Consider the following 22,280-nt stretch of genomic DNA (forward strand, 5'->3'; position numbering starts at 1 on the left):
TCTGGCATGATTAATTCGTATTTGCATCACGTATGACCCCTTTAAAGGGAGTACTTTCTATCAAGAATCCAAGTTGAACCAGAAAACTTTGGTTACACAGACGAGGTTAATGATATGTAAAACATAAATAAATAGGTATAAATAAAATAATAGAAACCTGTAAGTTTATTGGTTGAGTGGTTAATTTTAAAAACTAAATTTAGTGGTAGTTATAATCTATACCTATATTATATTTAAAGACTAAGACCCTTAACGAAATGTTGTTCGCCTTTTTTACCCTTTAAAAATAGGTTTCACACTAGACAAAATAGTCATTTAAATTATTTTCTTAATATTTAAGCTTTTCAAATTAATTTAAAGTTTGACTATTAAATCTTTCCTTATTTGAGTTAGGTAAAAACTCTTAATACTAAGTAGGAATTATATATAAGATTCTTTCCTTATTTAAATTACCTTTTTTTAAAGAATTAGTAGTTGAGTTTTTTCGATATCTTCTAAAACAATAGTAATTAAATGACTTTAGAAGTCTTTTTTTTGGCTAATACTTTAGAAGTCCTTATCCCAGTTTTGAGATTTTTTTGTGAATGAGAAACAAAACGCGTGGTTTTTTGAATGGGAAACAAAACGTGTGGGTTTGTCAAAGAAATAAAAAAAATATACTATACTAGTTATTCTATTTACTTAAACAACATAGTAGGTAGCATTTCAAAAATATTGTGAATTTCTGAAAATAATTATAACTCCGTTATGTTGGTTGTACCTTTTTAATTAAGCAAGAAAATAATAAAGCTCTAGCTAATTTTTTTTACTGATTTGACCCAAAAATAAAAATACATAATTATAATAGATATTTATTTGCATCTAAAAAATAACAAATAATACACAATTGGTACTTTATTATTTTAGCTTCGGTGCAAAGTTTAGAGGATTTTCTTAACATAAGCTCCATATTTTTGGCTCATAGATTAACATTGTCCTTTTAGAATTCTTTAACGGTAATTATTTCATTCCAATCTTAGACTTTTACTTCCATAAAAGAAAATATTCGGATGCATAGTTATGTGCTTGGACAAAGAAAGAAAGCTCATACCAAAATGAAGAAATAGTAGATTAATCAAAATGTAACAGTTAAAAAATACCTTTTGCAATAGTAATTTAGTCCTTTCTAATATGTTGAAAACAATTAATATGATATTTCTTATTGATAGTAGACATAGAACAATTGTCTTTTTGTCTTGAGAGTTTCTTACTTAGTTGAAGTTAGCTAATTCGGATCAATAATTTTTAGAAACTTAATTTTTTGTTATTTTTTATTTTGTGCCTTAAACACAAATTTTAATATAATATTTATGTAATTTTTTAAAATTTTATATTTATTGAGATGGTGTACGCGCGTTGTGTCTGTCCTAAAACTAGTAACTATAAATAGAAACAAAGCAAAGAGCTAGGGAGAAAATATGTTAAAAACAGTATATGCTGCATGCCTAATATTCCTAAGAATAACGATAATAACTATTCTAAAAAATTATTCCATCAATGAAAGTTTACAAAAATAAACGAACCTCGTGACGGTAATGACGCTACTATAGTAGTATATTTTAGCTAAAGCTTTAATAAAGGAGTACGTATTAAGTAGTAGTTATTATTTGTGATGCCCAATTTAAGAAGATCTGACAAATGACAATGAAGCAGCTGCTTCAATTCTTGAGCCACTACAGTCCTAGGAGGGAAGAGAGTGCAAACTGAGAACAAACAGAAAAAAAGGAAAAGTAAAAAGAAGGCTCTTATTTTCACAAGGGTCACACCATTCTCTGTCAGAAACACACACACACCTAGCTTAGAGACCCCTCTTCTTGTTCAGACCCAGAACCCAGAAAAAAGACAATTTTTTGAGGTTTTCTGATAATTCTTGAAAGTGGGTCTGAATCTTTTTGAGTAAATTCAAGAATGGTGTTCATAACTGAAGAACTGATCAAGCAGTTGCAAACTTTAATGGATGAAAGTTAGTTCCTTTACTAGTTATCATTGATTCTTCTACTACATTTCTTTGACTTCGGATCTCTGAAGCCTTAACACTCTCTTATTTTTTAACTCAATTATCTTTTTGCAGTTGCTGAGCCACTTCACAAGACTTTCCAGGTTTTACTTCTAATTTCAACTTTCAATATTTTGCAAATTTATGATTTGCTCTATATTTGAAAATGCTATGATTTCCTGGATTTGATCTGGCTATTTCTTGATGTTGGTTTATTAAATTATGTCGATAAATCTCATTTTCTATATGTTGATTGCTAGTTAGTCAATGCCAAGTCAAAAAGTTTCTATCTTTCTTGCATTTTTAACTCATGAAATTCTAGTTTCGGTTTGTTGGCCAAATTGGAACCGATTTGCTTTATATTTGTTTTTATTTTCTTTTTGGTGGTGCGCTAATTATGAATTAGGATGCAATGACTTAGATGGGTTATTGCATATTGACAATTTAACATAATAAGATAAAGTATTGCAATTTGGCTGTATTTCACGGAGATAAATGTTCAAAGCTTACATCTTGATGCAGAATGTGAAGTCACCTAAATGAAAATTGGTCAAAATATGTAGTTAAAAATTATTATTAATTTTTGTTTGAGGAAAAAAGACACCCTTGTTCCTATTTAAGTACATAGATGATGTGCAGTTGGAGATTGTTAAGCCTAGTTAAACAACGGGCTGTCTCCAAAGACTTGTATCTATAACTAAAGGTCAATTTGATGGCACCAGTAGCTAATTGAAGTTTTGAGCCAAAGATTGGTCTTTTACTCTCTTATTGTGGTGGTGGGTGATCTTTTTGGTTATCTGAGGCTTCAAAATAATTGGCATGCATATGGGATTTCAGTCTGATTCTTCATTATCAACTCTCGGGGGTGACCGGTATTTTTTTATTTTTTATTTTTATAAATTTATTTGGCTAAAGAAAGTTATAATCTCAGGTAGCAGAACTACAGAAGAAGTTTAATGACTATTTTAGAGAAAGGTGATCGATCATCAAAATACTCTTACAAAAATATAAGTTTTACACATCTGGCATATTATTGAAGTGGCTGAACAAAATAAGATGAGCTAAGCATTATGGCATGTGCAATAGTTTGATAGTGAGGGGAAAGTTAGCTATAGTTTCGTTGCCAATAGTAATTATAGGTTTGAGGAACGAAAATTGATAACTCTATAGTGACCATACTAATATGAGGTCTCATAATTTTTGCAGAATGTACATCAGGGGTACCGAACCGAGACACTGGTGAGGTTTCTCAAAGCTAGGGATGCCAGTGTCTCTAAAGCACACAAGATGGTAGGTGCATACAGTTTTCATTCACATTTGAAGCTAAATATTTCTTCATGATGAATATTTTATCTAGAGAAATCTTCTAATTGTAATCAGCACTTTGCAGCTTGTTGACTGTTTAAATTGGAGGATAGACAATGAGATTGATCAGATACTTGCAGTAAGTTTTCTCTTATCATAGCATAGGCGTTCTCTCCGTTCTTGAAAGTGTCATAATTTTGAGTTTCTTAAAAGTCTACTTCCATTTTGTGTTCATTGTAGATCCTGTTGTGTGACTTTTTCTTTTTCCTTTTGCTTTTCCCAACTATTCTCTGGGATATACTTGGATGTTAAAATCATAATGAATTGTCAGCTTGTATTGACCAGATCTAATGACTACATTATGCAATATAATCTGCTTCAATCATGAAGATATCTACCTTTAGCTCTAATTCTACTGCATCACATATACAACAGATCTGCAAAGTCAAAAGTTCCGATCTCGGGGTCCAAATGGGAAAAGGAATAATATTCTTTTGAAAAAGCGACAAACCTTAAAAAACCTCAGTTAAACACAGCTGTAATATTTGAATGAAACACCTTCAGTTAGTCTCAAATAATAAAGAAGTGAAGGCTAAGCTGATTCTGACTGTACTATTTGGCTGATATTTGTCATTTATTGTTGCAGAAGCCAATATTACCCACTGATTTGTACAGAGCAGTGCGGGACACTCAGCTTGTGGGGATGTCTGGATATTCAAGAGACGTAATACTTTGATTTGAATATATATAAATTTCATCGATTAGCTCTCCTCATTTGGGTTATGCAACTTGTTCCCATTGTGCTTGTCCAATAAAATTCTCGTTGTGTGGTTTCTACTTGGTTTTATTCTGTACAGGGTCTTCCTGTCGTAGCTGTTGGTGTAGGGCTCAGCACATATGACAAAGCGTCGGTAAGGGTCATATTTTTTATGTTTCAGCCCTGTTAAGGTGTCAACCTTCAACAGTGTCAGTTCAGCAAAAGCATAAAAATCAGCTGTTCAAACATTTTACCATTTGTCTACAATAGATGGCATTGAAATTGTACTGACATATTTCTTTTCTCCATTTTAGATTCACTACTATATTCAGTCACATATCCAAATGAATGAATACCGTGACCGTGTAATATTGGTAGGTCCTTTATGTTGGTTTATTCAGATACAAGATAAATACAACAAGAATAGCGTGCAATGTAGACTAACTGATGTTCATGTTATAGCCTTCTGCATCAAAGAAATTTGGGCGGTATATTGGGACCTGTATAAAGGTTTTGGACATGACTGGTCTAAAGCTTTCTGCACTGAACCAAATCAAGGTATCTTTTATTTGTTTGACATTGTAATTATATTTGATTGAGCCTTCCTACCAAATTCCTGCTATGTTATTTTCCTTCTCACCGCTTCACTCATCAACCTGATTATTCTGCTTAAAAATCTCATTTGAGGTTATCTGAACTTTAAAATTGAGATAGAGTAATGAGAGTGGGAAATACAAGGAAAAATAAGATGGAAGTTTAAAAAAAAAAAAATAATCCTGCCCACAGAGATCACAATGAATAAACTATCAGAACGTGTTGGTTTAGAAGTTGCTGGTTTATAGCTGTATCATCTTTTTCTAGTCGAAACTCCTGGTTATTGATTCACTTATTTCTGCATTTCTTAGTTCTGCATTCGTCGTCCACATTGCTATTTCTTGTTAAAGTTTGATAAGATGTTCAATTTTCTCTCTTTCTCCAAATGAAGATTAAGTTCAAGTTTCAGGGGTAAATAGACTCTTCTGAGTGCATTAGTTCATTTGCTAAATATTGCTATTTACAAAATTTTAACTTCTGAAAAAAGAAAATTGTAATCATCAAATACTCAAATGACCTAAAAACCCATATAACAGAACACCAAGAAAAGTGTTTTGTGGGCTTGAGAAAGAAAGGGATTCACATCAAATACATAAATGTCGGGAAAGGATATGAACGAGGAAACGGTCACAAGTGCAAGACCAATAGGAGGAGTTTATAGAGGACTTGTGGTGAGTTTACACCAGGGATCTACCTTGAACCCACACTTCTTTATTCTTGGATGAGCTATTGAATAGTATGTAGGATGAGGTTTTATAGTGCATGGTATTTGTAGATGATATATTGTGTTGATTATCGAGACTAGCTAGAAAGTCAACCTAAAGCTGAATATAGAAAAGTATTCTACAGAATAAGGTTTTTAGGATAAGTAACGGAAGACAGAATATATGGCGCTACAAGTTTAGGCCTTCTAAGAAGAATGTAGGTGAAGTGCCATGTAGGTCATGGGGCCTAAAACGGACAACTCAAATACTTAAGCTGGGTCTTGTAGGAGAATGACGTGATAGATGAAAATATAGTACATAGATCAAAATTGGATAGCCGAAACGAAGGAGTGCTATGCAATAGGAGGATTTTATGAGACCAACAATCTTATATGGGAATGAATGTCAGGTTCCTAGAGCCCAACAAATTAATAAGATGAGTGTCGTAGAAATACGAATGTTAAGATAGATGTGTTGCCATGCAAATTAGATAAGACTAGAAATGAGCACATCCGAGATTGTGCAAATAGCAATCCGAAGATAAAATGAGAGGTCGCATGAGATGGTGCGACAATAATGATTTGAAAGTGATAAAAGGGGACAGTGTAAAAATTAAATTGCATAGAGAAAATTAATTTCAAAAGATGTGTAATCTCTCAGAAACAATGCGGACTTAACTGAGATTATAGCATAATGGAAACGAAGGATCTATACAAGCATTAAAACTTAGTTGTTTGCCATGAGTCTTTGGGTCTTGTTAATACTTATATGTGGATGTAGCAATAAGTTAAGATTACAGAATCTAACTTTTTCTTATATGACGGTTGTGTCTGGGTTAGCTAGCATCCACCTCGATTATTCCATACGGGGCCTGCTACCTTCCACCAACACAGGCGTTGGATAAGTCCACCCACCAAGACTTAGGCAGTGGGAAGAAATAACTCTTAGTTTGATGTAAAAAACGAACTGTTTAGTACTGAAATAAAATGAACTCACTATAATGGAATCAAACAAATGTAGAGGATAAATATAGCCGGCACCTACTAGTTTGGGATTGAAGCATTTCATTGATATTAGTTTGGGATTGAAGCATTTCATTGATATTAATTATTGAAATGACTTATCAATTATAAAACGAGTAATATGGTTTATATTTACTTGATCACATTCTTTATCTCTTTAAACTTGACATTTTATTTATTCCTCTTGTAGCTCTTAACTGCTATATCTACCATCGATGACTTAAATTATCCTGAGAAGACAGAGACGTATTACATTGTTAATGCTCCATACATTTTTTCAGCGTGCTGGAAGGTTAGTGTATAACTTATACATAATTGTTTATGAGCTTCGTTAAATCAGTTAACCTAAAGCCCAACTATATACAAACTTGCAGGTTGTGAGACCTCTTTTACAAGAAAGAACCAAAAAGAAAGTCCAAGTGCTCTCAGGCTCAGGAAAAGATGAACTATTGAAGGTAAGATGTCTGTTATTTGAGTCAGTTGCTTTTTAAAGAGATGAACTATTGAAGGTAAGATATTTTTTGAGTCATTTGCTTTTTATCCCTCGATTCTCTCACTTCAGGAGAAGCTTGCTGTTCCAGATGATTCTCATACCTTTGTAGGATCCATTTTTATTCACAGAAAACGAGCACATTAATAATGTTGGGTCACACACCTTCATTTTTAAAGGAATACGAGACTTGACTTCTTGTCCAACTAGATTTGTCTCTCGCTTAGAGCACTAAAAAACTCTAGTTCTCAACTTGCAGATAATGGATTATGCATCTCTGCCACATTTTTGTAAAAGAGAAGGCTCGGGTTCATCTAAGCATTCTAGAAATGGTACAAATGATAATTGTTTCTCATTGGAGCATGCCTTTCATCAGCAGCTCTATGATTTTATTAAGCAGCAAGCTGAAGCATTGGAGGCTGTTGCACCAAGCAAAGAAGGATCTGTCCATGTGACCTTACCTGAGCCAGATCCAGACGATGCGAAGATTGCTGAAACAATAGAATCTGAATTTCAGAGGATCAGGAAGAAAAATGGAATTTGCCAATCATTTCATGAAATTAAGATCAATGGTGATTGAAGCAGAATGGAAATGAATTTGCATTTTGGCTGTTTCACTGTAGTCTTGGTTATTGCTTACTTTTACATGAGGATTTAAGCATTGTAATACTAATGGCTTGCATCATCTCGATGCAGGATTTAGATAGAACCTAAGTTGTAACATGACAATACTACCTTGGAGTGGACTATATGGATGGTCGAAAATGCTTAAAGAATCCCACGATGAATTTTACGCGCATTTTGCTTAATTGATCTGCTTTTTTCTGCTGCTTTCAAGATTCCTGAATCTTCTCAAGATAGAATAAACTTTCTTCTGGTTGAAGGACTGTAAAGGAAGGGGAGAAAAAGGAGAAACTGTGATAAAATAAAAAGGGCCAGAGGAACTTTTCCTGTCTGTCTGTGTTTTGTTCATCTGATATAGTGATCTTGTCCAAGCAGAATATTAATAAGAACCTTGGTTTAAAATACCCGTGATTCACCTGGTATATGGAATTGTTTTTACTATTCTTGGCTTTGATATATTAATATTATCGCATGAAGCATCCAAGCTATGGGTCATGCCAAATAAACCATTTCCTCTGAATCCTAACATGCAGTTAAGTTTGTGCTCCGATACTTTAGATGGCAAAGAAGATTATTGTTGTACTTGGAAAACATCAAAAAATTTGTTTCAAGAACCTGGCTGTGGTCTTACAACTAAAAATGGAACAAACCTGTATTCAAATTGGAAATTCACATGCCCTTTGGGATCACAGTTGCACGTTCTTTCTTTCTTTTTTCTCACAAAGACAGCCAGCACATTCATAGACCTTAGAAACAAATTTAGACACCAGGAAGCGCATAAACATAAAAGAATACATGCCTAAATTTACAGCACCAATTGTCTTTCATTACTCTGTTCTGGCATAAGTCGCATCCCAAGTAAATCAAATTAGACTTCCTTTCAGTGACTTACACATGCAATAACCTCAATTTACATCAGGAAAGCAGAAAGATGTTTTTTACCCAACAATGGAATTTGCACGACAAACGTGAGTTTTTTCACGAATATTACTTCAGCTGCCTGTAGCAATTGAAGGCGTAGGCAACTGATACGACAGCACCAATAACAGCAAGGACTGCATATGTATCTTCCCGCTCCCAGCTCTCGTACCATGTAGGCATTGAGCACACCTTGCGAGAGCGAGCCCCTTTTCCACTATTACTTTGAGAAATTTGTCGCCTGAAGCTCTTTATCTTTTCAGATGTAAAGTCAGTGTTTTCTTGGTGGAGATCGAAATTTTCAGCATCGACTGGTAGTTGAGTGTTCTGACAACAAGAGATATTCCCATTTGCCCGGCAACAGTCAATACCCTCTAATTGGGAGCCACATGTGCTAGTACCAACATCATCTGAGTTTTTGGTGCCTCTTCCCATATATGTTCCACCATTAACACTGAGCCTATATTCTTGGGATACTTTCTGTTCATCTTCAGATAGTCCCATCTGGCCCCTGAAATAAAATTTTGGTATTCTAGATAAACAGAAAAGTAAAAGTTTCATTGATGCATGCAAGAGTGCCTTCTGCACCCCTGCAAGCATAGTAGGACAAATGGTGCTTGAAAAGCCAATTTTTCACCTCTACAAAATTAGGATTGTTTTTACAAAACACTTCCTCATTAGTATTTCACATTAATGAGTACATTGGAATCAACATTATTGTGTTCTTAGACCCTCAGAATTTTATGAAACACTGAATTTCCATTGAATGCAAAGTTATATCTAAAAATTTTGTTTCCCCAAAAACATAAATTTGGCTCCATAAGCAGATAAGGGCACAGGTTTATGGAACTTAAGCCGTTTAAAAGGTAACTAAATATTGACCAACAATGCCTTGGAAACATACATAACTTGAATCTTAACCACACTTTTAAAAGTGCCATTGCTAACATTTTAGAGCTGACAAGTATAGAATAGCTTAAAGACACATTAAAATCATTTATAGGTAGTCATATGCAATTTCTCCAGATGTCAGATTACAATAGCAACAGGGGAGAGAGAATTACCTCCACAACCAATCAACAATTTCTCCTTTAGCAACATGCTGTTCAAGCAACTGAGGTACATCATCAGGTGTAACATAGCCATACCTAATGCACAACAAAATCAAATATATAATTAACTACCCAGCTCAATTTCATCAACTGCCTGCATCTGAGATAACAAAGCCCAAAAGAAAAGGGGCATAAGGTTTCTCCTAACCAGTGTCCGGAGACTTCCTTGTTAGTGTTTGGTCCGAATATGATCACATTTCCAGCAAACTTGTGTCCCCCGATGTGTGAGCATGGACTAACAGATATTTTTCCTTGAAGATCATGTTTCTCTATCTCCTCCCTAAGTCTACTTACTATAGCTGGTCCACAAACACCACATCTACGATCTCTTGAACCATGACAGCACACAAATATGTACCATCCAGTCAGAGCTTCAGGATTTCCAGGTAACCACTCACCATCCTTCACTAGCACCTCCTCAACAAATGTGTCAACATCAAAATGAGTCAATCTCCTGCAAAATAGGTGAATTTAATATCACTTAATAAGTAAGCAAGCAACAGCAGCAAATGCACTAGAATAGTATATCGTATTTCAGACCTGTATCTGATCATGTCTGGAAAGATCAACACATCCCCATTTGATGTCTCGGTTCCATCATGCCCTTCACATATTGTTAACCGAGTCTTGAAGAAAGAAAATTTATAAGGTAAATCAGTATAGATATTACTGTGATCATGAAGAAATCATAACCAATTCAACAATTTACTTAAGAAAGAAATCTCTGAAAGCTGGCAGACCAAAGGCAAAACTGTTTTATGTTCAATAATACTTTTATCACAAAAGATGAAGTACATAATAGCAAGATGGAATCTAATTCCGCATAAAGCATTTCAAAGGCAACGCTAAATTACATCATGACTACTTCCAGGACCAAAGTCAAAAAATAAGAGCACTACCCTGGGTATTCAAGACTTTAACTTTCAAGAGCTACGCCTAGAGATCATATAGATGAGTCAAGAAGGATGCCAGAACTCAATTTTTAGAGCTAAGCAAGGAGATTATATATGCCTCGAGAAGGATACCAGTTGTAGAAGTCAGCATGCTAGTAAAGGAGTTGAAGCAGACTAGAAGGTATGAAAACAAAAGCAATAATCCGGATTGTTACTTAGCGTTCTATAAATTGCTAGCACATTGTGCACAGGGAGACCATACTGATCTGCAATTCGCCTTAACAGGATATAGCAAATGGAATCAACTAACCAAAGATAAAATGTTTTACAATTCTTCAGTAAAATGTTTTACAATTCTTCAGCTCTCTCTAATAAGAAAGTGCACTTCTGCCCCTTACAGTATCATGTCAAATGCACCTTTGTCCTCATACTTTGAAAATTAGACTTCACAGTGTCATTTTAAAATTAATTTATTGCTAATCTTCAGCTTACTAATTTTCGTATGCAATTGAAGGGAATGTTTTTCTGCCAGGTAATCTAGTGGCAAATCATACACAACCTTGAAAAACAAATAGTAGGCTGTGTGTCCACTCCTCAGTGTTGGATTTCATGATTGACTGTTAGGGCAACTGGGCAATCAACCACAATGAATCAAGTTTTTCTTCATTTCACCATTTAAAATTTTCTTTAAGGGTGTTCATGGCTTATTTTTCCATTAATAGTGCAGTAGACTGCAAGCTAAGCAAGTGATAAGAGTCTCAATAGTACAATATATAGCAACATAAAATAAGGCAAAAGTTAGGTTGCTATCGACTCGATGATTGCGACTTGTGGGGATACTTAATGGGAGTTCTATCACGACTAATCAGTTTCTCCCATCTTAAGTGTTAAATGTTCTTGTTCAAGAGTGAATGTCCCTCATTTTCTCCATCATTAGAAAAGTAGAATGTTCTCTCTTTCTTTTTTTTCTTCTAGTTTTTCGTCATAAAAAGATGGGATCAAACTCATGATGGCGATCAGAAGAGTAACCAGTGGCGGACGCACATGGTGGAAAGCAGGTTCAACTGAACCCGCTTCGTCAAAAAATAATATTGTATATATGTATAAATTACGATTAAAGCTGTATAAATTTTGTATAAATATTTTATTTGAACCCACTTGACAACTACTATTTTACGACTAAAGTTATGTACTTCTAAGACTGAACCCGCTTGCACAAAATCCTGGGTCCGCCACGGAGAGTAACATGTGGCCATCTGCTGCTCCATAGTGGGATAAGTGACTTTTTACTGTTTTTAGTGCTTCTTTCTTAACGGTCAATTGGTTAGAGGCAGTAAAACAAAAGTTATGAGAAAAACAAACATGTACAATAGTGCGGCTACTTAAAGGTATTCTGCTGTACCTACACAAGTTCAATCAAAATTACGTCAAACGAGAACAATTTGCTCTTAAACTTAAGACAAGCTATGCAGGATGGAAAATGGCGAGTCATGTGATCTACTTAATTATACAGGTGGACTCTAGCAATTGAAAATTGGAGACTGTTAAAGATTTTATCCAAAGGAAAAGAAACTGTACAAGGACAAAAAGTGTATACGAACAAATAATGTAGGAACTAACTGTGCATTTTACTTTTCAGTCTATTGCTATATGCAGGAAGAACTCAGTTCAGACATCCGAATAAGTAACAATGTAAAAAAGCAAGGAATGCCCATCTTTTAAAAGAAAGCATCTGCATAAATTTAAGAAAGTTTTAACTCGAAAGCTGATGGAAGCAGTTCTTCCCACCCTATTCAAATGGCGTATTGGGCCTGTTTGCTTATCAGCATAAGTTTAAGGATGATATGGGATGTAAATTATTTGATTTTTTCCAAAATAAAATTTGACATTTTGAAACTACATGATAAAAGACTAACAAGTTAGAAATATACTCATTTCAGAATGCTAAAAGACCTAATAACCAACGTGCGTCTGAATCCGTTAGGGTTTAGCTAGAGCTATATAAATCCTTCATATTCATTCAACTCTAATCAGGCTTATTTCAGGTAAATTACAAAAGACTAATTTTTTGAAAAAAGAAATAGTATTGGTCAAACTTTAATATAGTACTAAGTGAATTTCCAGTAACTCATTAGCAATTATATTCATCGGCATACTAGAAGAAAATAACAGCTACCACAATGCAGTATAGCTACTTATTCAAAATCTTAAAACAAAGTGACACGTGGCACAAACCTGTTTGTTGACATCATTTTTGCGAGCAGAAAGAGCAGCAGCAAGAAGCCTAGGCAAGCGATCAAACTCAGTGGCCTCAATACGCGGAGGCCAAACTTGAGGATTCTTGTAGCAAAGGAACACGTGGCGGTCGTAGAAGTCGACAGTACCAACAAGTGGAATCTGGCGAAAATCAGGACGCGAAAAACCGAACTCGGCATCGGAAGTTCCGGCGGCGGCGTCGAGGCCGGAGAGAAAACCCTCGTTCTGGAAACTTCCAGAAGCGCTACCGATCTGAGAAGAATCTAGAAGGAAGCTGTCCGCATCGGAGACGGTTATTGGGGAAGAAGTGTTAGGGTTTATGAAATCGTTGTCCCTGTTGCTACTCGCCATTACTGAGTGGACTGAGGGAGCATTAATGGTGTGTTTCAAGTTTCAACTTTGACCTCTGTGATAGTGAAATGGACTCGTGTTTTTCTTTAGTTTCCTTTCTTTTTTTCCTTATTTGGGTGGACACACAGTGAACTTTTTTAAGAGTTAGCAATACTTTATTTATTATGGGTAAAATTACATATCTTATATTTTTTTTGTAGAGGGAGTGCAAAGTCAAAACAATAACAGAAAAGAGGGCGTAATTTATTATAACTAATTAAATTACATTAATACTTATAAATTTATTTCATATTGTTAATATATACTTCCTTCGGTCCACTATAATTGATTTTTTTTAATTATTTTCACACATATTAAGAAATTCACCTTTTAATATTAATTAATAATAAAATTGACCATATTAACCTTTACTATCTCTTATTAATTTGTTCATTAAAAATATAACATATACTCCAAGACTCTTTGATCCGGGGCAATTTTGAAGAAAAGAAAAAGTTAATTCCTTCTTGATATCTGAAAAACTCAAATATTGTGTTTTAATATAACTGGATATGGAGTTTAAGAAAGTAAGAAAAACTTTTGAATCTTTATTGTGTTAACATGTTATGGGGATATCGAAATTAAAGAGTTTTCTACTAAATAAAGAAAGTGGCATTTTTTTAAAAATGACTAAAAAGATAATTACAGTGCTTCAATTGTTGAAAATGTCTTACAGGGCTTTGACGTAATCTCGTCTTACCCTAAGTCCCTCAACGTTTATTTGGTATGAGAGTATCACACCAAACCCATGTATATCATCGGTTTTCTAATGGCTATTAGGGAGCTTAATGTTTTAATTAGCCATCAATTAAATTATATGATTAGATCAATTTCGTTGACCCAACATGTTTCTTGATAAATACTACTAGTATTAAACAAGACTCTCTTATTGATCATTCCTAGTAAAAAATGAACACAGATATTAGCAGGAGCAAGTAACATAAAAGGGGGGAAAAAGACTTGTAAGCTGTATTTTGATGTGCATATATTTTACCTTTTCCGTGGAAGTTGAGGATGGTCAAGAAAAGAGTCTTGTAAGCATCTTATTTATGCGAGTCAATTGCATATAACTCTTAATAACTTACTTGCACACACACAAATAAATACCAAAAGTGAAAGGAAAAAGAAAATGCCGTTCCACAGGTTTCAGATATACACAATACATGGCATATAGACCGGCTCCTCTCCACCACACAATTTTGGCAAAGTGCTACCAAACAGGCTTCTCTCCAGGCAGATATGAAGGAGAACTTCCCTCTACTTGGTTTTTCTTCTTGTGAAAAATGCCGCTGATATTAGGCATCAATACTTTCTTCTTTGACACAGATGTCTTTGCTTTCTGCAACTTGCGCGATTCTGTTATCTGCTCATGTGAGCTTTGCTTCCAGGTTTCCACTGGTGGTGGGTGCATCTTTGAATGTGACTCCGTGAACTTCTCCGATGGCTTCTCCTTCTCAACTCTGTAACCCTGAGGAGATGATCCGTAGTTCATCTGTTGTTCAGCAAGAATACGAGAAGCTGACTCGGCTGCCTTCTTTTGCTCACGTTCTCGCCATCTTCTAAGCTCCCCTTCTACGGCCTTCTTGGCAGCTTCTGCCATCTCTGCCTTCTTCAATGCTTCCTGAGTAGCACTTTTTATATCATCAATCTCCTTCTGAGTAGCATCCAACTTCTTGAGGGCCTCATTCTCACTTGCTTTCACAGCCTCTACCTGAGCTATTACAGCTCCCACTCTAATTTCTGCTAATTTATCAAATTCTTCAGCTTTGCGGCTCAAAGAGTCAAATTCGTCTTTTGATAAAGTGACACGAGAACCAGACTCGGACATTGAGGAACGTGCAGTCGTGTTCTTTTCAGATAAAATCTTAATTTCATCACGAGCCCCAGCCTCAGCTGATTTTGCTTCTTCAGCTTCTTCCATCGCCACTTTAAGCTTCTTTTCTGCTTCTTCAAACGCCATTCTAGTGGCTTCTGCTTCTCTCTTTAATTCTTCTGCTTGCTTTTTCATCTCTTCAGCTTCAAGCTTGGCATTTTCAGTCTCCAAGGTCAGCTGGTGGAGAGTAGAGATCATTTCTTCGGAAGCCCCTCTTGCTCTGGATTCTTCTGCAACTGCTACTTCGAGCTCAGATTTGACTTTCCGGAGCTTGATGTGCAGACCCACAGCAAGTGATTCTGTCTCCGCCTCCTTCTCTTTCAGATCAGAATGTTCTTTCTTCACACTCTCCAGCTCCAGTTTAAGGGTCTCTAACAAGGTCTGCAGAGTGCTCTCTTCTTCTGCCACTTTATGCAGTGATTCCTTAGCATCATCCAGCTCTGCAGTAACAGCTGTCACTGTATCAAGGTCAGAAGACTTCGTGCTATCCATCTCTTTTCGCAGAGCTTCAATTTCGGATGTTGTTTCAGCCAATTGTGCTTCCAGACTCCTGGCTATATCCCCATTGGTTTTTTTCCTCAACGCAAGTAACTTCTCTGCTGACTCTTCAAGTTTAGCCTTGTAGGACTGCTTCTGAACATCCTTTTCAGCATAAATCTTTGCTTCCTCTTCCCGCTCCTGCACACAGGCAAGTTTTAGCTGATCAATTGACTCCTGGACAGCTGCTATTTCCTTGGAGAGTTCACGAGCTCTTTCCACGTTTGCTTTCGCAGTACGCTCAGCTTCTGCTGCCTGCTCAATAGCGACAGCTTTTTCTTCCATAGATGTATTACAATCCTGACGGATTTTCCTAAGCTCTTGTTTAGCGGTATTAAGATCAGCTATTTCAGCCATATACGTTTCTCTCGCAGTTTCCAGATCCACCTTCCAAGAACCATCATTCCCAATAACAGAGCCATCAATTGCTTCTTCAAGTTGGTTAACCTGACTCTTTGCTGCTTCTGTTGCCTTTATAGCTGAATCCTTTGACTCGCAGACAAGTTTTAGCTTGTGGGTGAGGTCCTCAACAGTCCGTTTTGCCCTTTCAAGTTCGGTGAGTGCTTGGTCTTTTGTAGTTTCAGCATTTTTCAACTGTTCCTTCAACTTGTTTAGCTCTTTCTGGGCCAAGTGAAGCTGTGTTTCCTTTGCCAATACCCTCTGAAAGAAAGAAAAAATAATGGTACTAAGGTGAGGCTATCTGGTTGCAGACCCTGACACTAACCAATGCTTAGATTAAAATAGTCTGTATTCAGTCACTTCAGAGCACCTAATGCCTATTACATTCAGTACTCCAAAGAGAAAAAGTTCTGAAAGTCTAAAAATGAAGCAGAATATTTTTTATACACACTACCCAAGTCATTAATTACCGTTGTGTAAACTTTTAAATTAATCAAGAAAGAAGGTGCTTCAAGGATGCATATACAGGACAAAACTTTGATGAATAGATGGAGATGCGTGCATGCACAAATCTTTATAATTTACTTGATAACAAGAATATTAGTGTGTTTACTAGGCAAAAGGAAATTTGGATTAGAAGTTCATTCTCTCACTTTTCCTTGTATAATAAGTTAATAATCAATCTTAATCATAAAACGATCATTTACTACAAGCAGCACGGATAAAGTAAGACGCAATAAAAACATCTAACTTTTCCAGTCAGGATAATGATACATATTTGAACCACATTATCATATACCTCTGCGGACTGAGGTTTTGCCTTCTTGATTGCTGGTTTTTCCACTGAGAAAGCACCTTCCCCAAACAGGTTAACAGCATCTTTAACAGACTGGAATGGTGCACTTGTATCTATTTCTCCAACTTGTACATTAGGAGATCCAGTGGGTTTTTTATGGTCTTTTGCAACCATATTTTGATCTTTTTGACTCAATCACCTACCAAGAAAAGCAAAGAAAAGTTGACTGGGAGTGATTAAAAACACAGTCAGAGTTTTTCAACCTATTAGATAAGAATAATATAGAAGCTCGAGATACATCAGTTTACAAGTGGTCATCATGCAATACAAGCTATAGTTAAATATGAGTCCCTCCTCCTACTTGAAAATCTTAACATTTGATTCCCCTTTTGGTTATTCTCCTCATTGAAATATAGTACAGATAGGATGAGTACAGCTTTGGAAAGCATGTTATAGTCCATTCACATACATTGAAAAGCAAGCACACAAAATCATTCAAGCAGTGCTGAGACTGGGAAGATTAGAAAAGCGTAAACCAAGAACTCAAGACGATGGAGAAATTCAACTTATGGAGATGAGTTGAAATTCTTTTCCTTATGGCACCTATCCCCTTCCCCAAGGATATTGAAACCTAATTCAATGTGTTTTAAGCTACAATTATCTACCAAAAGATGTTACAAGAACCAATCAATCAACATTCTTAGTTCATCACTGCAGCTAAATTATTCCTCCTCAAGACCTCAACTACTAAGACTGAAATATGTTTGAGATTGTCAAAAAAAAACTTGCCATGATAGAATCCACTTACTGCAAAATAATGGATGAGAACACGATGGTGGTACATTAGACTAGGTCAATCATCAATGATCTGTCATGGCCAACTATGTTACATGGATCCTTTCATTTGCCTTGTCATACACATGTCAAACAGGTGTGACATGGCATTGGTATGTCATGCAGATTCTTCAAATTACAGTACAAATTGGAAAAGACTACACATACGCGTACCAAAAAGTTACAAGCGCACTTAATGGGATTTGTACCTGTAATTGTACACGCGTACATGCAACATAGATGTAAAATACAGGTGAGGATCTAGAATAACACCCAATAAAGAGAATTAAATGTCAGGTATTGTCTTAAACTATCACATGTCCACTACATTCAACCATCAATCTTGTGGTTGACCCATCCAGGTTGAAATGTTGCATCCTTTGACCTTAACACTCAAAAACCATTATTCTAGTTTTTCGGACGAATGTGTAAAAGCCATTTAGTTGCTTCAACTAGGTGCGCTGTACCAATCTTATAGATACTCATCCATTCCACCAGCCACTGCAACGGCTTATTTGCCTGTAGCATGTGTTAGTATACTACCCAGATACTAGCACCCTTGTGCCTTTCACAGCACATCATAGGGAAACAAACCACAGATATGAAAATCTTATCAAGCATTCTTTCCTGCTCCTTTGAGCTGCATGAATAGAAAGACACTTTCCTTTTGCCACATTGAGAAGAGTAGACTGCTTTCGACTTTTCTTTCATATGGAAAATGCCATGTTAAGTTATACTCAGACAGCTGTCTGTATACATGGGGTGCATGTTTATAAAATGTACTTCATTCCTCAAAATCGATCACTCTAATCTCCAATTCTAGCCACTAAAAGCACCCAGTATTATCAAAGGCGAAAAGCGCAGAAAAGCTCTAAGGCATTGTTGGGGCTTTAAGCGCAAAGCGCAAATAAAGCGTGGGCTTTAATTAAAAAAGGCGCAACGGGAGAAAAAGTAAAAATATGTATATGTAGTCCAAGACCAATAATTATAAGCATGAATAACAAATATATGGACAAAAAAATTAAAAAAAAAATTACGATAAAATGAAATATCAATCGTCCAGTGTCGCGTAGACACTTTTCAGGATTACACTCATTGGGCAAGGAAAAGTATGCCTAAGAGCCTTGATGGGACACTGAAGCGCCCACAAAGCGAGGCGAAGCGCTCAACATGTTTTGAGCCTCGCTTTAGGGCTTTAAGCGCGCCTTTGGAAACACTGAAAGCGCCATATCACCACTTATTAAAACCTCCGAAGTTTCCTATATGACAAAAACATAACTGACTTGAAAATGATAAGCCACCTTAGATTAGCACTTACATTAAGTCATTAGTGAAATCAAAAGTATTCACGCTGAGTTTGGTTGCCGTACTTCTCAAGTTAAAAGCAAAACCACTATATTGAACTCTGCTTTGGTGTATCTGAGGGTGTGAAAGTATGAAGATGTCAAAATCCCGTTGAAGAAATTGTCTCTGCCACGACATGCTAATGCAAATATTGCATTGAGGCTTTCTTCGGGGATTTTAACAATTAAATTGGAGTAATCAAATCTTCAAATGCTTCCCAATACAATAAGATTTTCTTCTGACAGAACCCATTTTGCACCGTGTTTGTCTTAGAGTCATATTGTAATTTTGTGGCGAATCATGCCAAGGCTGAAATAGATTACACAAGAGATATAGCAAGGCTAATGTATTACAATTCTATTTGGCACAAAATGGCAACGAAAATTAAACTTTGTTATAGCCCGACATTCTCCTGGATATAAGAATAACCAATCAGCATGTGAATGTAAAATCAAATAAACTCCACACGAAACAACGCAGAAACTTTCCGAACTAGAAAACTCAGTTTCTCTAAGTGTATCCAGCATCATGGATTGCAATTAGCTACCTACACATTCATTTTTGGAAGTGAAACAAACAGAGAAACAGATGCCAATTTAGTGGACAAAAGCAAATACCTCTACAACTATCACTGACACTGTACACTACGCCAGAGACGATCGCCACTCATTTCAGCGCTCCACCGTCTAAGATCGCAATCAGCATCAGTTGCATATACAAACGTGCCTTCTCGACATTTTTAGGGTCAACTAAATTTGAAGTCTGATATTGGTAAATAGTTAAAGTAAGCAAGAAAATCATTTTAGTGCATAAAACTGCATATGTACATATCACCTACTTCTAAAAGGTTAAAATAGCAACTTAGTGAGTGGAACGCATCAAATCCTACTAAAGGATGCAAACTTATGAAACTCATAAAACAAATTACACAACAACTATGCCTCAACCAGAAGCTCATAAAATTAGAGGAAATTTAAAACATAACGCAAAAATATCTAATCAGAAACTAATACTATCATTTAATTTATAATCATCACGAGATGTGAGTACGACAAAAAGAAAAATCGTCACATTTCTCAATTACCACTTACCAACCAGAACAAGAGCAACTACACGGACCAAATTCTATCACCAAGTCTAAAAAGGACTTCAAATTTAGCAAATTTAACAACAACAAAAAAAACAATAATATCAACAAAGGTTAAAAAAAGTAGGCAAGCAAAGGGTAAAGAGGGAAAAGAACTTACCTAATGATAACTCGAGCCCTAATCATGTACGAAAGAGGGGGAAAAGGGTACATCCATAAACCCTAGAAAAAAAATCGTCAATCTCTTGAATCCCAAAAGGGTCGATATGGCAACAGTAAATTCTGAAGAAATAGGCGAAAGTGGTTGACCCAACTAAACGGATGTCCAAAAGTCAATACTTTTACTAAACAACATAAACCAAACACTCCTTTCTAGTCTTTAATCTCCAAGAAGGAAAAAAGAAAGGAATTTTGCAGAGACTAGGATGAAAGGAAAAAGTGTTTGGATAGTGAAAAGAGGAAAAAAAATAAGCATGGGTAGTTGCAACATCCGAGATAGAGAGAAGCAGAAAATTCAAACGGTAAAGACAGGAATTGTTCACTGCTCTGAGAGAGAGAGGGGTGGGTGATGGTTTGAAAGTTAGAAAAAGCTAAAAAAGCTGTGTTGAAAGACAAATATAGGAATGTATACTATCAGCTAATCAGAGAGGAGAGAGAGGGAGAGACACAGAGGGAGAGAAAGAGAGTCCAAGTCAGCAAATGGCACCGTCCAAAGGCTGACTCTGTCTCTGAGCACGCAAAGGCTGGGTGAAAAAGAAGACGCACAAAGACAAAGGTTGCTAAAGATAGGGTAATAATATTTGGATTAGCTATGTCATCCTCAATTATTAAGATTTTATTCAAATTTATACTAGTTTGTTTGACCAAATTTTTGGAACCAAAAATAGATTTTTGGTTCAAAGTCAATATTTATTGATAACCAAGACTTACTTCACTTTTTTCCCAATTTTAAAAGAATAGATCAAAAAATAGAAATGATCAACAAAGAAAAATAAGAAATGAACTAATAATCACTCCCCAAAATTAAGGCTTAAAGTTTGGAGAAATAAACAAAGAATAATAGTGTGGATTTCAATAATAATCTTAACTTATAATTACAAATGAGATTTCTGTCCTTATATAAGAGCGTACAATTATAATGGTTCTCATTGTTATTTTGGACTTACTAATGGTATTAATTGTATTGATTGTTCGTTATCATATATTACCGTAACGAATACATTTATGACTAAAGATTCCTTACAACTATACCGATTTCCCTTCCTTATTTACATCAAGTTCGTGTATCTTACCTTCTTTGCGGCCTTCATTCATTTCGCTCATGTTTCTCCTTTAAGAGTTGTCTGGTCTGGTTCTCCTGTGCCTTTTATGCATTCTTTAATTCGTCTAATTAAGAGTGTCACTTGTCCTTACATCAATATTCCATATGTCATGCCCCGTCAGCTTGTTGATAGTCCACGTGTCATGTCTTTTTTTGTACCAATACACAAAAAGATTTTTTTTTCTAAAAGGATAATATTATTTCGAAAACTCACTGATATTTGTTGAGCAGGCATTTTTTATATTTTATTTGTTATTACAAAAAAATTGACAATCTTGGTTGAAGAATTGTTCCGGCGAAGGTTTTTGAGGAATCAAATTGAAGTTTCTAGGTTGGTCTAGATAGATATTTTAGTTCAAACATAATTTTTTATATTAATGATAATAAGTTTAGAAGAATTTCTATAAAAAATCAAAACAAAACAAGAGATGTTAATATTTCAAAGCCAAACCTAAAAGGTAGTTTCTAAAATTAATTTCACTCCATATTTATACTAATTTAATAAATATTAATAACATTAGTATTGCCTAAATAGCAATTGCATCGTCAATAATTAAAATTTAATTAAGAAATCTTAATCACATGCCATTAATGTTTGTCTTTTATTTATATTTTTAATACTTAAAAAGAAATTGGGAGAGGGAAAAAAAGATTACAAGGTGGCAGAATCGAACACTTACCAATAAAGTAAAAGTTTAAGTAGCCATGGACTCCCTGGGATACGACCTGCTCTGATACCAAGTTTGTCACGCCCCAAACTAGGGGAGGCACGACTGACACTCGATACTGTATTCGATCGAGTTAGCCACTAAACATACTAGCTAACTAGACTGGGGGCCCAACAGATCGGGCAGCACAACATCTGAAATACTAAGCCTGGACCGTAAGGTTATGACATGAATAACAATAAGCCATATAAACATAGGTAGACAAGCCAAAATAATAAAATACTAGTTGGCTGACGAGGCCGCGACTGAAGACATACATGC

At 35.5% G+C, this 22,280-nt stretch overlaps 3 protein-coding genes across 6 annotated transcripts; 1 reads left to right on the forward strand and 2 right to left on the reverse strand.

Moving 5' to 3' along the window:
- The first annotated feature begins 1,672 nt into the window (after positions 1-1,672).
- On the forward strand, positions 1,673-7,680 carry LOC107791885 (SEC14 cytosolic factor). Its single transcript, XM_016614028.2, has 11 exons — positions 1,673-2,002; positions 2,111-2,139; positions 3,242-3,325; positions 3,426-3,479; positions 3,987-4,064; positions 4,198-4,251; positions 4,412-4,471; positions 4,560-4,655; positions 6,608-6,709; positions 6,792-6,872; positions 7,167-7,680. Exons 1-11 carry the CDS (start codon positions 1,948-1,950, stop codon positions 7,485-7,487), a joined length of 1,014 nt encoding a protein of 337 aa, XP_016469514.1. The 5' UTR covers positions 1,673-1,947; the 3' UTR covers positions 7,488-7,680.
- A 609-nt stretch (positions 7,681-8,289) lies between these two features.
- LOC107791884 (uncharacterized) lies at positions 8,290-13,186 on the reverse strand. The gene is made up of 5 exons (XM_016614027.2): positions 12,690-13,186; positions 10,102-10,187; positions 9,710-10,015; positions 9,514-9,597; positions 8,290-8,960 (listed from the first exon to the last, which is right to left on the reverse strand). Exons 1-5 carry the CDS (start codon positions 13,059-13,061, stop codon positions 8,519-8,521), a joined length of 1,290 nt encoding a protein of 429 aa, XP_016469513.2. The 5' UTR covers positions 13,062-13,186; the 3' UTR covers positions 8,290-8,518.
- Positions 13,187-14,115: 929 nt separating this feature from the next.
- On the reverse strand, positions 14,116-20,783 carry LOC107791883 (WEB family protein At5g55860). Of its 4 annotated transcripts, XM_075234670.1 has the most exons (5): positions 20,131-20,715; positions 19,501-19,645; positions 18,858-19,192; positions 16,709-16,904; positions 14,116-16,170 (listed from the first exon to the last, which is right to left on the reverse strand). In XM_075234670.1, exons 4-5 carry the CDS (start codon positions 16,877-16,879, stop codon positions 14,311-14,313), a joined length of 2,031 nt encoding a protein of 676 aa, XP_075090771.1. In that variant the 5' UTR covers positions 16,880-16,904; positions 18,858-19,192; positions 19,501-19,645; positions 20,131-20,715; the 3' UTR covers positions 14,116-14,310. The 4 variants fall into 4 exon arrangements, with proteins under 4 accessions (XP_075090771.1, XP_016469512.2, XP_075090773.1 ...); XM_016614026.2 differs by lacking the exon at positions 18,858-19,192 and having other exon boundaries at positions 20,131-20,726; XM_075234672.1 differs by lacking the exon at positions 19,501-19,645 and having other exon boundaries at positions 20,131-20,694.
- Between the last annotated feature and the right edge of the window lie 1,497 nt (positions 20,784-22,280).

Source organism: Nicotiana tabacum, chromosome 2 (assembly GCF_000715075.1).
Source record: "Nicotiana tabacum cultivar K326 chromosome 2, ASM71507v2, whole genome shotgun sequence".
Lineage (NCBI taxonomy): Eukaryota > Viridiplantae > Streptophyta > Magnoliopsida > Solanales > Solanaceae > Nicotiana > Nicotiana tabacum.

What these genes read in the sequence shown, in the direction of transcription:
- LOC107791884 (XM_016614027.2), bottom strand. Translation starts at nt 13,061, where the DNA reads ATGGCGAGTAGCAACAGGGACAACGATTTCATAAACCCTAACACTTCT. An exon ending in CCAGACATGATCAGATACAG is followed by an intron (nt 10,016 to 10,101) that starts GTCTGAAATACG and finishes CCTATTTTGCAG; the next exon opens with GAGATTGACTCATTTTGATG. An exon ending in ATTGTTGATTGGTTGTGGAG is followed by an intron (nt 8,961 to 9,513) that starts GTAATTCTCTCT and finishes ATTTTATTTCAG; the next exon opens with GGGCCAGATGGGACTATCTG.
- LOC107791883 (XM_075234667.1), bottom strand. Translation starts at nt 16,879, where the DNA reads ATGGTTGCAAAAGACCATAAAAAACCCACTGGATCTCCTAATGTACAA. An exon ending in CAAAACCTCAGTCCGCAGAG is followed by an intron (nt 16,171 to 16,708) that starts GTATATGATAAT and finishes TCTTTCTTTCAG; the next exon opens with AGGGTATTGGCAAAGGAAAC.
- LOC107791885 (XM_016614028.2), top strand. Translation starts at nt 1,948, where the DNA reads ATGGTGTTCATAACTGAAGAACTGATCAAGCAGTTGCAAACTTTAATG. An exon ending in CACTTCACAAGACTTTCCAG is followed by an intron (nt 2,140 to 3,241) that starts GTTTTACTTCTA and finishes TAATTTTTGCAG; the next exon opens with AATGTACATCAGGGGTACCG. An exon ending in TCTCTAAAGCACACAAGATG is followed by an intron (nt 3,326 to 3,425) that starts GTAGGTGCATAC and finishes AGCACTTTGCAG; the next exon opens with CTTGTTGACTGTTTAAATTG.